The 14,376-nt window shown below is 45.7% G+C and overlaps 1 protein-coding gene across 1 annotated transcript in view; it reads left to right on the top strand.

The window, feature by feature from the left end:
• Positions 1-14,376, top strand: part of p3h2 (prolyl 3-hydroxylase 2) — a 55,102-nt gene that overhangs the window by 24,641 nt on the left and 16,085 nt on the right. The window contains exon 2 of the mRNA XM_035416272.1: positions 14,100-14,252. Coding sequence (XP_035272163.1) covers positions 14,100-14,252 — 153 coding nt within the window. The remainder of the gene's footprint in view (positions 1-14,099; positions 14,253-14,376) is intronic.

Genomic DNA, 14,376 nt, shown 5'->3' with positions numbered 1-14,376 from the left:
CTAAGAATTAGGAGCCTGTGACTTTTTTTCAATGGAAATAGAACATTCTAGCATTATTGGGCGGAACCATGGAAATCATGAAGACACTGTTGGTGTATTACAGTTTTGAACTGTGCTGTACTTTCCCCTCTTTTCTGTACGTTCTGTCAAACGACCCCACAACTTAATTACAGGGCTCTCTCATGGGCACCCCTTAACTTTTAAGTATTTTCCTGCAGGTTATAAAAAGAACTAACAACCCCTTAAATATGAGCGCCTTTCTATATCGAGGCAGGCAATCGCCCTGGAAACCCTTCATTAGGTGCGGAGAGGTCGATTAACATGTCCCTCAGATCCGCAGCAGCCAATCAGAAGCGCAGACGTCCTGCTAAAATAAGAGGCGCGCCACCACAACAGGCCACGTGCGCTCTTTCTGCGGTGGTATAATTGCCCGGCAGTGGAATGCTTGGGCAGTGCCTGGGGCCAGACGCTAAGGCAGTGATGTCAGAGGGAGAACTGCCTCCATGTCTTTCCAGGGTCATTCATGTGAATTCATGCCTGAGACGTACAAGCCGGAGAGAGACTACACGGCATGTGTCGGAAGAGGTTTCCCCGCTCGTCTCTGTGTAAACTGTCACTGTTAATGCAATAGGCAGCAAAGGACTACCTTACCTATTAAAGAAAAGAGCATAAGACAAATAATAGAATTTCTCATGAAAAATATTATTCACACACCATTTTGTGTTTATGCTGAGTGATTGTAAAGGTGAATAAGCAGCAGGATTTTTTTTAAAAAATGAAATAGATTTTTTATTAAATTACAGTTTTTTACAATTTACACTTTTAAAATTAGTTACACTTTTAAAATGATGGTCCACTGCATGGAATCAGGCGTTTTATTAATATAATGTTTTGCAAAAAAAACCTCCAGAGTTCAGACAGGGACATTCATTACATATATTGATGTATCAAGTCTTGCACAGGGCAGAGCAACAGCATCCCATCCAGGATTTGAACCTGCAGTCACTGGCCTCATCTTCTTAACCACTATACCACACCGCCCACACCAGGAAAGCTCCCACACAGAGACCTCTGATGAACAGTCGTTTCTGTTCCTGGGGTTGAAAGAGGAAACTGCTGTGCATTCTGGGTGGTCCCATCAGCCAGGTATGCCTTCAGGGTTTTATCGCTGACCTTTTTTTCGAAAGGAAGCACGTTGCTCCCCGTGGGGCTCCTCTCTGATGACGTCACTGCTCTGGCATGCTGGGAATCCTGGCTACCGGGGGTCACGGGAGGGGGTCAGCCTGGACTGCTCACGGCCTATCGGGGGAGGCAGTTCACGCCCTCTGACACCTCCTGCCTAAGAGCCCACTGTCAATTACTGTGACAAAGAGAGAGCACGCGCCTACATCATACGGGGCTTTACTCTGCCGCCCACCCATTGGCCGGCTGTCTTCTCCTTGCCTATCGTGCCCTTCACACGTTTGGTTGCCCTTTTCCCTAAAAGGGGCATTTTAAATTCATCGTACTTTTGGTCTTAAGTGGAGTGACCCTACTTGAAATTATTTCCCTGAAGTCAAAGGACAGTCAAAAAGACAGATTTCTTCTTTGTGGTAAAGATTTAGCTCCCACTGCTGCTCTTGGATACCTCCAGATTATCATTCAGCAAATATATTCTAACCTCACAAGGATTCCTGGATTATTTATGGACTGAGGTTGTGTGATTCAGGCTTTTTTTTCCTCCCCTCCTGACCGGAGATGTTGATTTTGCCAAATCTGACAGACTGATGACTCGTGAGCTCACCCTATTGTGTTGATGCTGAATAAAATTGGCCTGGATTCCAGTCGCATGCTGTGCATCAGGACTTGCCTGATTTGACAAAATGACAAGGGGAACATTCAGCTCACATTGTGGAATGAATCCGTTCACGGAGCCCACGTAGACACGCCATTCCCCAGTGAACAGACATACGGGCTTGTGGGAGTTCTTTTTTTGGTTACTCCTTATATAATGTATAAGGAGGGGCGGTGACTGTGATGGGTGACTTAGCTCTGCTCATGTGCGGCTGACCTCCCTGCGCTCACTCCCCAGGCGCAGCTGTGGACCCCGGAGACCTTTGAAACCGTGGACCAATTAGGCGCCATCCTTTTCGCCGCACAGAAATACTAACAAGGCTGCGGGGGTCTCTTTTTTTTCGCGATGCTGCAAGGCTCTCTTCGCCACGGGGTAGGCCGGCTGCTCGTGACTTAATTCCCGGGAATGTTCTTCGGCGGTAATCCCGTCCTGCCTCGTGCAGACCCGGCCCTCAGCCTCCCAGCGGGATAACGGCTGTGCTTCAAAGGAAGTCACGGATCTCTGAGGGCCGTGGGCAAAGACTCACCTCTGTGGCCCCCGGCCCAAAATAACACGTGCTTAAGAATTTCTGAGAAAGCAGCGAGACCTTAAATCTCTATTTAGCCGAGCCAGACACTCCGAAGGCCTCCCCTCTGCTCACTCCCTTTCCTCCTCTCGCGTTCTGCTCATCCCGCGGCCCCCTCGCACAGTCATTTATGGCTGTTTTTTTGTTTATTTTTTAAATGGCCCTTTTCACAGTTCTCGTCAATTGCAAAAGCCTATTAAACAACTCCAGCCGAGTGATAAATCAGATATTTTTCTTCTGAGCGAGTGAGTGCGAAAAGGAAGATGAAATGTAGCAACATGCTGACCTTTGGCATTCTGCCCCCTAGCTATATATCAGTGTGGGCCCCCAAGAGGAACCCGCTGGGCGCCTAATTATTTGTTTGGACTAAGTTCTCTGTAGGCCACAGATGGGCTATAGCCCTATGTGCATGTTGCTTGTACAGTCCTACAGTACATTGGATATGCCGTTGTTTAATCAACCTTGTCTTCTCAACATTAATGATTTTCAAAATTAGGGTGTGGCTTTTTTTACAGCTCTGGGAATAGCCACTTCATTCTTAGCCGTCAAACATTTACTGAAGTTTACTATTCTCCAATATACAGGACAATATCCCATAAACTGCCCCTAAAAGATGTAAGAATACACCGCAAAGAGTCCTATCCACATTAACGTATTCACTTTTGCAGGAAACTGCAGTATTGGGGTCACTCACTTCTTTCAACTTCCTGCCCTGTACATATCCTTGTAACACGATAACTTGATAGACTGTCTTGGCTGATCATAACAGCCCTCGGGGGCAGTGACCTGCGAAGACTGTCTCGGTCTAATTGAGTGCAAGAGAAACACGCAGAAGCTTATCCGTTGGGCTGCATCGGCTTTCGTCTGTTAATAAGCTCCAGCCATTTTGATTCAGTCATGTACAGGGCCTTTGGAAAATAAATATGTCTTTAAAGCTGACACTGTGCATGCCGACCCCCCCCCCACCCCCCCACCCGCTGTGGTCACAAGTGCAATGTGATCAATCAGCTTCTCTAGCCGCCATCCCCTTTCAATTGGTTGCCTCCAGAACACACCCCCAGGGGAGACTCTGTCTTTTTAAATGTTTTTCATGTCTCCTTTGTCCTTTGTGGGAGACATATTCCTTTAGGGGGCATTCTCTATAGAGAGATGTCCTGTGCATCCATACAGGTCTCCTATAAGCTCTGTCATAAAATATGAGACTCGCCTGCCAAAAAAACTTCCGGCCAGGCTATACTGACAAAACTCAGATCTCTGTGCCTCCATAAATAACAGCAGCCCCCCATCCCCCCCAACCACTTTACCCCTTCTTTAAATAGCCCCATGCTGTCTTCTGAGCCAAACGCTGTATCAGCTATCCCCCAAAAACAGCACTGTTAACGGTCCACATTCATTAGTCAGAGGGTTTGCTACTCCCTTGGCTGGTATCTCTTTGTTGACGGAAACAAGTCTCACGACGCATCTGCTGAGGTCCTAAATGTTTTGAGGTAATGGGCAGTTTTCAAAACCATAACTGGCTAGCTGTCCTGGTGAAGTCCTGACCCCAGAGCTGAACATCACACATTTCAGGCATTTCAGCTGCAGAGCAGACTGGCTCTGTCCGCTCTGTAGAATTCTCTTTTGACACTCCGTCATCTACCTCCCTCTGTTTTGAAGTAGTCCTAATGACGGGGGCCATAACAAAATACTCAAAGCAGATATCCTTGAGGGGCTTTAGTCCCAATCAACCTGACGTGTGTTTTCAAAGATAACCGGAAGACTGCATTCTTTTGTGTCCATTCTCCACTGGGTGCGATACAGTATATTTGGAAGAACTCAAACTCAGGACTGTTCTCTTAAGACAAAAATATCGCTTCAGCTTATTGTAGTTAACTCTAATTTGACTTATTACTTAAATTAAAAATGTTTTTTTGCTATATCTTTTTGTGATGAATAACAGGGAAAGTGTATGGAGCATGCACACACTTTAACAGCCTTTATGATTCATATTTATTAATGCTTTGAGATTATATTGATTATATTCAACTGAATGTGTTCCACGGGTTCTTATTTTTCCTTGAAAATCAAGATGTACTGGACAGTGCTGATGTAAAATCATTTGTACAAAATCGTATGAATTGTTTTTGAACAAAATCCCACTGGAACCAATTACAAAATGAACGTTCTGTGATAGTAGAGGCTAATTGTTTTCCATACAAACAATATTTATGGAATGTAACTGGGAAGCCTGGAAATGGAGTCAGGAAATATGCAGTGCACATGTTCTGACAGCCCTTTTTAACAGTTTTAACAGTTCCATTTGAGTTCCTCGATGCTTTGGTGGCAGATTGATTTCAATGGGAAGTTGAACTAATACATTTTATATTCCTCCCATGAGGGGCTGAGGGGACAGGCCTTAGCATGAATGGTGGTATTGTCTCGGGCACAGAGCCCACGGCCTCCTTTGTGACTTTTTAAGGGCCCGTTGTGTGTGAACAAACTGTTCTGAAGTCTCACGCCAACACCATGCCTGCTTTGTATCCCCCCCCCCCCAGCCACCCCCGAGTCAAACGACCCCTCTCTCCATACGTTTTACAATGGAAACACTGACTTCATTCACTGAGAGGAGGAATATTCACTCCGCGTTTGACTTCTGTTTGAAAACGAATCCATAAATCTATCCCCGCGATGTTTACACCACAAATTATAAAAAAGTGTCGTCATTTTGACAGGAAAGAAAACTTTTTAGTTTTAACTGTTTAGTGGGTCTTTTAGCACAAGGGTGTTTTCAGTTGTCAGATGAAATATTCAAGTACACACTTTTTTGCCCCGGAGTTGCCTGGCTTGGTGAGTCGTTTCCTGCCTCATTTGCTGGGAAAAGTTTTTTGGGGCTACCGTGTCTGGGCATAGCTCTGGTAGCCGCTGCACTGCGCTATATCGGACCGTGAAGTCGTGAAACCTGCATGTGTGGGTTCACACATTCAGCCAGGAAGTCTACAAAGTGACAAGGAGAGGGTGGAAAAGTCTTCAGGAGCTCTCGTTCCGCGAAAAGCTAATCGGGCTTTTCTCGGTAGCGCAGAAAGGGATCTTTATGCGAGTGGAAACCGCGAGCGTTTGAAATCAGGGGAGCCGGAGTTTAAAAATAACACGGCAGCGCAGGGCATGTTTTCAGAGGCTCCTGGGAGCAGCGGGGAGAATGTTCCAGAACCTTACCGGTGTGAAAGGAAGAGATTTCAAAAGGTTTTCCACGCCGACGTGATTCGCGTACCGGCTTCGCCTTGGCGAGGGGTACACAAAGGTGCTCCTGTTCTCAACCCCCCTGCACTGTAACTGCACCACCAGATGGAAGCCATTTTTGAGTGATGAGAGTCGGTCAAGCGGCAGCCGTGAAGCACCAGTGGGCGAGCGTCATTACATCATCTACGTCAGGCATGCGAGAAGGACTGAGAGAGAGAGAGAGTCCGCTAGCTGTTCCCACAACACAGTGACCTCTCCCGCATGGCAGGACCTATGAACCGCCATCGTTTATTAGCATCGGAGTCTTGGTTCCTGACGATAGCAGCATGGGAATTTCCCCCTCTGGAAACAAATCAGCATCAGTCCGCTGAATTGCAGACTTCATGGTCGTTTGTGTCTCTTTTTTATCATTTAAAAAGCATCAAAGTTTCCCCTTCCGTTCCGTTTCAGCGGAGACCATGTGGGGGCCCGAGCCGCGCTAATTAAAGCCAGCAGGCCCCCGCTGACGTCACCGGTAGCGCCCAGCCCCCTTAAACCGAGCGCGCGAACAAAGGGGCGAGTCAGTCCCGGCCCTGCGTACAGTGGCGAGGTTATTCCGCGCTGTTTGCACTGTAAGGTCCCGTACAGTCAGCATTAGGGGGAGGCGTGGGCCTGTTTCCGACCCCTGACCCGTGGGCGCGTACCTCCATGCGCCCGGCTCTCAATAAAGAAGGACTTGTGTTTACGGCCTCCTTCAAAAAAATTCCTCCGACATTACCTTATTGGATCAACATGCGTGGTCGGAGGGTGTGGTGAGGACAGGCAGAATGGGGCCAGTGTGCGGACCCGTCAGTGGACGGGAGGGGGTGGCTGGGGGAGCAAGCCCTACCCGTCTTAGTGACATCACCAGGAGGAAAGCCCTGTGCACCCCTTTCTGCGAGATGCTGTGCCGTTGATGCTCCCCGAGGTGACAGCGACTCTTGCGGGTGGCAGGCTGACCAACCCTGGCCTCAGTGAGCGTGAAAAGTAGTTTCTGGCATGTGGTACTCAAGCCAGGTGTTCTAATGGTTCAGAAAATCAGTTGTTTTAAAAAGTTTTGGATTAATGAATTAAATATTTTACTTCAGTTGTTTTAAGTCTTAGGCAGAGCACTCTTTCAACCAAAGGTAACACTTGAACAATAAGAAGAATGTGGGGCTATACCATGACACACAATCTATTATTTGTTTTAGTTCCAAAGATTATTCCAAACAATTGTTTTAGTTCCAAAGGTATAATGAACGCTGCCAATTATAATAAAGACACTTACTGGCATGTACTGGCAGTCTCTCAGTTAACCACTTAACTTCAAAGTTACACAAGCAAAGCTATCGAGGCCTCATGTCCGACCAAACAGCCAGACAGTATATTGCAGAAGCTAGTTTGTCATAGAACTCCTTGTCTGTAGTATTTGAACTTGTTTAATCACACGGTCACACAATATCAATTTCAATTCAAAAAGCTTTTCACTTGTTTCCACTCACAGAAGTCCAGAGTCCTCCCTATGTGAGTCCAAGCCTGACACAGCAGAGCAGGGCAGAAATCTGCACCGCAGCGCAGAGCTAAACGCCAGCCCTGCCTGCCCATGTGGCTGCCAAAGGATTAGCCTCATTGGCTGGCAGAGTGAGTCGCAAAGCTGGTGCATGCTTTTCTGGCCCGATTCCTCTCCCAGATGCCTGTCTCTGAGAGCTCCTTTCCAGAGAAGATGCAGGCGCTGCCGGTACTTTCGGATGACTCACAGACGGGAGTTGGACACGCGTCAGATCGAATCCACCGGGGTCCAGAGTTTATTTTCCGAGAATTAAAAAGCATTCTTCAAGGAGTGAGGCAGCACACTGTTCACTTGTGATGGATAACAGTTTAAAAACACTTAGTGTAAGCCTTTGTGTCCATATTTAACATTACTCAGCATGTAATGAGACTTTTAGAGAGACTTTCCAATTATTGTCCCTTTGGACCAAATAACAGTGCAGGCAAAGAATGGATAGTCTTGCGTAATTCTTATCTTTACACAATTCAAGTGGTTTGTATAAAAATCTTAAATTTAATTACATGTTTATTTTCTGAACAAATCGGATGTCGTAAATCTTTATTTCCCTTTAGAGAAATTTTCTGCTTACTTTATCACTTGGCATGTGTTCTCCTGACTAAACTGGCAATTGCCGAAATGACAGCAGTTTTGCCTGAGACGATCCATCAAAATGAATGGTAGAGTGCAATGGAAACTACAGTTCATGTGAGCAATGAATGTGACCAAATTGGTCAATAAAGCATAGGAATTAGATTCACGGGGCCCATAAGATTTTTTTTAGATTCTGAGTCAATGAACAGGGTGGGGACAGGGTGCTCAGTGCAAATGGATTAGCCTGGAGTTCTCAGTGGAGAGTCCAGCACTATGTAGATCTGAGAGTCATGGGCTTAAATCCAGAGTGGGTTCTGTAGTTGCTTTGCCTTGAATGTTCCAGAATGTGTGTTTCTAGAATTATATGCATTGTTAACCTACTGTTCACGGGGTCGTGTACAAAAACAAGGTGTTTGAACCTGCATTTCCTGTATGAGCAAAGTGAGATGATGCTGCTGTTGTGACCAGGATGCTAATTCAGCTGTGTTTGTCAAATACTCCAGTTTACTGTTCACAAGATGAACGGAATGCACAGTCAATTTCTAAACAGCTGTGATATTTAAACAATTCATGAATCTAAATGTATACACATGACATACATGTATAACTTGACTTAGAATCTTGTGTCTTAAATCAGTTCAATTCAAATCAGTTTCATTTGGATAGCTTTTATACAGACATGCTGTCATGAAGACGCTCTACAGAGGAAGCTAACTTTATTATGCAGTTGTTGCAGTTAATGTACTTAGAAGAGTTTCCAAGTTGCTGCTGTTGGAAATCCATGTCCAGGTTTTTTGTGGTCATACAAGTTTCCTTCGGATACTACTGTATGATAGTCTGGCATGTGTTAGCTGTTGTGTCCGGACAAACAAATTCAAGGACTTTGCGAATGTCTGGTAGCTGTTCCACACAATTTTGGAAAGAGTTTTCATGAATTTTATTACTGTAGGCATTATTTTATAAGAACAGACATATCTTTGAGACCTGTTCACTACTACTAACATTTTAGATATTTGAGTTTTTGCTGTAGCTATATTTTTATCAGTTACTTGAAGGTTTATGTTGCATTTTAAGTGTGCAATGCATTTAAAGGGCTTCATTCATTTATCATTCAGTTGTTGTTCTCAGCAACATTTTTGAGGCTTGTGGTGGAAGTAGTATCAATTATGAGGAAATTTATATTTGAATGTGAAGGTCAACCAAAGATTAATGCCTCATCGAAAAAATGACGATCCAGGGTAGTGCTATATTCCTGTGAGAGTGAGCAGACAGTGGTTTTACTGGGTTTTAGATCAAAGATTAATGTCTCATCTGAGAAATAACCATACAAGGTAGTGCTTGACTCCCATGAGTCACATGAGAGAGTGCAGACAGCGGTTTTACTGGGTTTTTGTGGCTTCAACCTCCCCCAGTTTATCACATTCAGGTCCTAACCAAGCCTGGACCAGTTTAAGCCATTTGGCACACAAAGGCTACAGGGGGTAGGGCAGCCAATTACAGAAATTTGGTTACGTCTGGGATTCCTCAACACTCTCCAGCGCATTCCCAGCCGCTCCTTGTCCATTCCCGTCCTTTGTTCTCATCTCCTGCCTAAACACATTACTCTTAGTAATGAGGGTTCATTCAGTCAATTTTCAGCAAAATCTGCCCAGTACTTTGTGGACCTGTATAGAATGTTATTTTGAATGTTCACTTGAGCCCTAATGTGAAATGTACAGGTCTTTGCAGACATAAGTGGTAGCTGCCAAAGTTTGTTTTCATACCTTTTTTTTTAGGCGGGCAGGCTGTGGGTGGTGGTGGTGGTGATGGGCATCTGACAGATAATGTGAGTCTAAACTCTAATTGGCGGAATGGGAACACCACGTTCCCAGTGCTATGTGATTCAGCACCATTGTGTACTCAGACGATGTTTGGGCTCGCTGTAAAACCTGTGAGTCGCCAAAGGGCAGTCTCTCGCTCTCTGATATCCATGTTGTTTTTTGTTTTTTTTAGCTTCACTTTTTTTTCCAGAATATTCTCATGAAAAGGCGCTTATTGAAGGCCTTGCAGTTTACCTCAGGACTTTTGGGTTCTTCGAGGCCATTTGAACTTTACCCAGGGTGTACACAGGGGAACGTTCTGTGGCCAAGGGTGTCGTAGTGAGGGGGGAAAGCGGGACTGACTACCCAGGGCCCGAATGGGGGGAGGCCCCTCGAAAAGCCTGGAATGATGCGTGAGAGACATGGATCGAGAGTGGAAGGGGGCCCACAGAGACTGCTTATGTACAGGGCCCAGAATTTTGTGCTACACCCCTGTCTGTGGCTATTCCGAGCGGTCAAGTCGGCGTGTTGATTCTGCTCACGGCCGCCCCCCCGCTCGCCCGGCACAGGTTTCCTAAGTGCCGACCATCGCAGCGCGACTGCATCTTTGGCTCCACAACAAGCGTTCACGTTTTTATGCGAAGTGCACGCCATATGCCACCTTGGGTTTTGGATTCTGTGGAAAAATGTTAATTACGGCTTAGACTTGGCGGCTGTCTGGTCTCACTTAAAAGGGTTTTATAAGAGTAAGGACCCAAGCCTCCTTGGTTTCACTCTGGGTACTCTTTTAACTGTAAAGAAAAAAAATGCCTGTTTATACTGCCCGGCATTTATTTCTTAATACAGGCCTGCTTTTAATGCAGAAACACAAACATTCACAAACAAGCAGCTTTCAGTCTGTCCAGGTGTTGGGCAAAAATAAATACGTACAGGTGTTGACTTATAAAATAAATGAGCACCAGAATTAAACTTTTTACCATTTTAAATAAAGTTACCATTTTCATGCATGTCCCTTTTAGTTTTTATGCAGTGTTTGGAAAGGGAGGGTTTGTGGCTTCAAGATCTGTGTGACAGAATAGTGGCAGCATTGAAACTGTTATTATACATGTGATTAGTGCCTCTTGGAGAAACGTGCCTTGCAAAAGATATAGAAAGCTTCATTAGTTTTAGAGAAGCACGTCAGCATTGTGACTTCCTGTCCCCAGCCCCTTGGGGCCAGCCTAACTGTGTGTACACATGATGCAGCCTCCCTTTTCCTGTGCTAAAGTGTGCTCAGAGGTGGACACTCTTGGTCACTGGAGCAGACTTCATCCTGGCTTTATAGTCTAGTTACTATGGCACCCAAACACAGCTGCAGAATATCTGGCTCTTGCTCACTGGTTAGGGGAAGAACAGAAGTGTCAGAGTTCGAATGGAAAGGAAAAACAGAGAGACTGAATTTTATTGGAAACATCAGTGAGGTTAAGTGTTAAGCTATCATAAGTGGGAAGATTCATGTAGGCAGATAACAGGCTGTATAATAGCTTGGAGCCTTTCTCCTTGCCCGAATGTCCAGTGGAGTGGGTACTCATCCTAACCCCACAATTATGTGGATTATTCTGACCACTGCCTTTTTTTTCCTCCTCTTTTTTTAAGGACTGCAATAGCTCAGGGAACAGGTGATGCATTTTGCTCGCCAGACAGCTGTTGTTGGGTCCCTAACCCCTCTCAGAAGAGACGCCAATCGGCTGTGGGTCTGGGCGCGATATCCGCCCCGCTTTAAAATAAAAGTAAAAAATGCCAGCATTTGGACGAGGCGCAAGAACGCAGCGTTACATCCCGAGTCCTCCAGCAGCTGGGAGAGATGGGCCGGGCAGGAACGCGGCTGACGCCAGCCCGCTCTTTGGCCTTCCGGGGGCAACCGAGCACGGCCCCCGAGCTTTTCATTCCCCGCTCCGCTACCGGAGATGGAAGAGCTGAACCTGGGAACGATCGCGACTCAGGGAACCCTGGGGGGTACACCCCCGCCAGGCGGCACGAAGAGGCCCTGGCGTAAGAGGGCTCTTTGCGCAGTCAGACCCGTTTACCGTCTGCCTGGGCACACCTGGCTCGCAGTGCACGCGTGCGATTTCGCCCATGTTTTTATCTCTTCTCGGGGCATCGGCAAACGGAGAGATCGTTGCTCTTGGTGCTGGGCATGTTTGTCTGGGCTTGCTGCAGATAAACATCAGTGTTCTCCCGTGGAATGTTCTGGAGGCATGAGAGACTTGGAAAACACTGGGTGAGAGTGATTGGTGGGGAAGGCAATAAAAAAAAGTTATATATTTTTATTTCTTCAAAAATATTTACAATTAATTAACTGTTTGCAGTAATTAAGATTAATATTAGCGGAATCCTTACAATGATATTAAATCTTTTTTTTTCATAATTGTATTTAATAATATGAATATGTAATGTATGGATTTTTTTGTGCTTGCCCTGTTGCTTTGATATGCATATAGATATACCATTAAACTGTTGGAGTGAGTCCAGCGGTGCAGTTAGCACGCGTGTAAGGCCCCTCAATCCGGGAGTGTCTTTCATCTTCCAGTTCTTACAGTAGCCCACCTGTATTGTGTCTGTCACACCTGTGCTTGTGGCTCCTGGCTAATGTACCAGTAAAAGGAAGGAAAAATGATCTCTGCTGTTTGGATTAGTGGGCTATGGAGAGGAAAGCGGTCACTGTATGTGGCTCCTGAGAATGCGTCCCTGTTGAGTTTCCATGAGAAACTGGCGTCTGGGGTGTGGGAGGGGAGGGTGGGGGGGGGGGGGGGGGGGGGGGCAGACCGTATTATTAGGCATCCTGGAACTGAGAAGCGGCTTTTCAGGCGGTGTACTGTAACAGCTGTGTCCTTGATGGCTGGCCACTAATTAAAAACAGAAGTGTTGCTACTTTGATAAGCAGCATATTAAGCTTTACAGAGACCATGCCGGTGTGCTACCACTTCAACAGGGAGCTTACGTTGTGTGCCAAAATTGTGATTTAACAGCTGCTGGCTTTCCATTTGCTGTGGCCTCATAGTGGCACGTGCACCCAAATGCTTTACAGTGCAATATCCATAAAAATTGTATTATATGCCTTCACTTGCATGATTACTTTAATTAGGAAACTACTCGTTTTGGCCCCAGTGCTTGGAAGCTCAACATTGTTCTTCTCTTTATGTGTGACAGAAACATTTAATCTAGTCCTCAATATTTCTTTCATTGTTAACTGGAAGAACTGGGTGTTAAATGTTAATACACCACATATATGAGTGGGAAAATGTGCGTGACAACTTACGTGGCACATATGCACACGCAAAGACACAAAAATGAGGTACCGTCAGTAGACAACAAAAAGAAAAACGATTTTCCCTCTTTACCGTCAATGACAAAGACTGAAATTGGCTCTTCCTGTGAGGGAGTGAACCTTGTTTGTCTAGGTTCCTGTCTGGTGCTCAAAGGTGACCCAAGTACTGTTATCAATCCAGTGTCCTCTACTTAGAACTGCTGCAGCACAGTAATTCTGCGACGTGCACCTCAGTCCCAGCTGGACGTTAGGAATCAAGTGTCTATGAAGGTTCCTTCTGCTGATAGAGGTGTCCTTTAGGTGACAGGTGGCTCTCCTTACATCTGAACCGTGCTCTTAATTTCCTCAGAGGATTAGGATATTAGGATCTCTCAGCTGTTTTGTCACTGGATTCTAAAGAAATGCCTCCTCAGAATGATGCACTCACACGGATATGACATACGGGAAAATCAAGCAGCTGTTGATTAAATTTAACACCATATGGAATGGCATGTATGAGTGATTACTTCCATATGACTGGTGTAAAGTATGGGTGCTGTGTGTCTTGCTGGATTTAAGCCATAGAATATCTGTTCGTTACCACCTGGCCCTGAAACATCAGAATGCATGTAATACCGTGTCTTTATTTATGTCAAAGCCCAAATATACCAGGTGAAGATAGAAATCTACGAGATAATTTTCTGTAAGCTGCATTGTCCCACAGAAGCTTATTGAAAACCTTGAATAAGAAAACAGTGCAGCTCATTGAAAAGACTTTTATGTATTATGATGGATTATACAAGTTGAAGGAGATGATTGTATGCCAATTAAATCTGAATGTATTCTCTGGATAATAACAGTTAAATAAATAGGTAAACCTAATTGTTGAACAGTTTAGTACCTTATGGAAAGAGATGAGGAAAAAAATACATGAAGTGAATGGGAAAAATTAAGGAAGAAACAAATTTGAATCTTGTCAAAGCAAATTTGGCAGAAGGTTTTTCAATTGCAGATTCAAACAAGGGCAAGCACTGTATTTAGAACAGCAGTGTCCTGGGAATCTTTGAGTTACAAGCCCAGTTCCCTAACCATTATACTGCCGCCTTAAATCAGTCCCTGAGGGCCAAGTCCTGCCCAAGAACAGGCTATGGAAGTGATGAAATGTGCAGAGCATGCGTGTGGTGATAGGCTGTGCTTGTCGCCTGTAGTAACGCGTTATCCCCTCCCTGCCCGTGACCCCCCACCCCCCCACCCCCCAGCTCAAGCAGCCGGACAAAGCAGCAGCAGCGGCGCACACCTACTTCCAGGCGAACCCCGAGCACGTGGAGATGAGCCACAACCTGGAGCAGTACAAGGCCTGGGAGGGCGTGCAGGAGGAGAACTTTATCGACCGAGAGGCGCGCCCGCACCAGGTGAGTGGAAGTAACGCCTCAGTCGGCTCTGCAGTCGGGCACGTAGAGCGGTGCGGAGAGAAAAACGGCCCTTTCAGTACCGATTTATCTCTGGCATTAACTCGGGCACGTAGCATAAGGCACT

The sequence above is a fragment of the Anguilla anguilla genome, chromosome 4, assembly GCF_013347855.1.
Source record: "Anguilla anguilla isolate fAngAng1 chromosome 4, fAngAng1.pri, whole genome shotgun sequence".
Classification (NCBI taxonomy): Eukaryota; Metazoa; Chordata; class Actinopteri; order Anguilliformes; family Anguillidae; genus Anguilla; species Anguilla anguilla.
The sequence above is the reverse complement of the archived record's forward strand: the minus strand, read 5'-3'. Positions and strand labels throughout refer to the sequence as shown.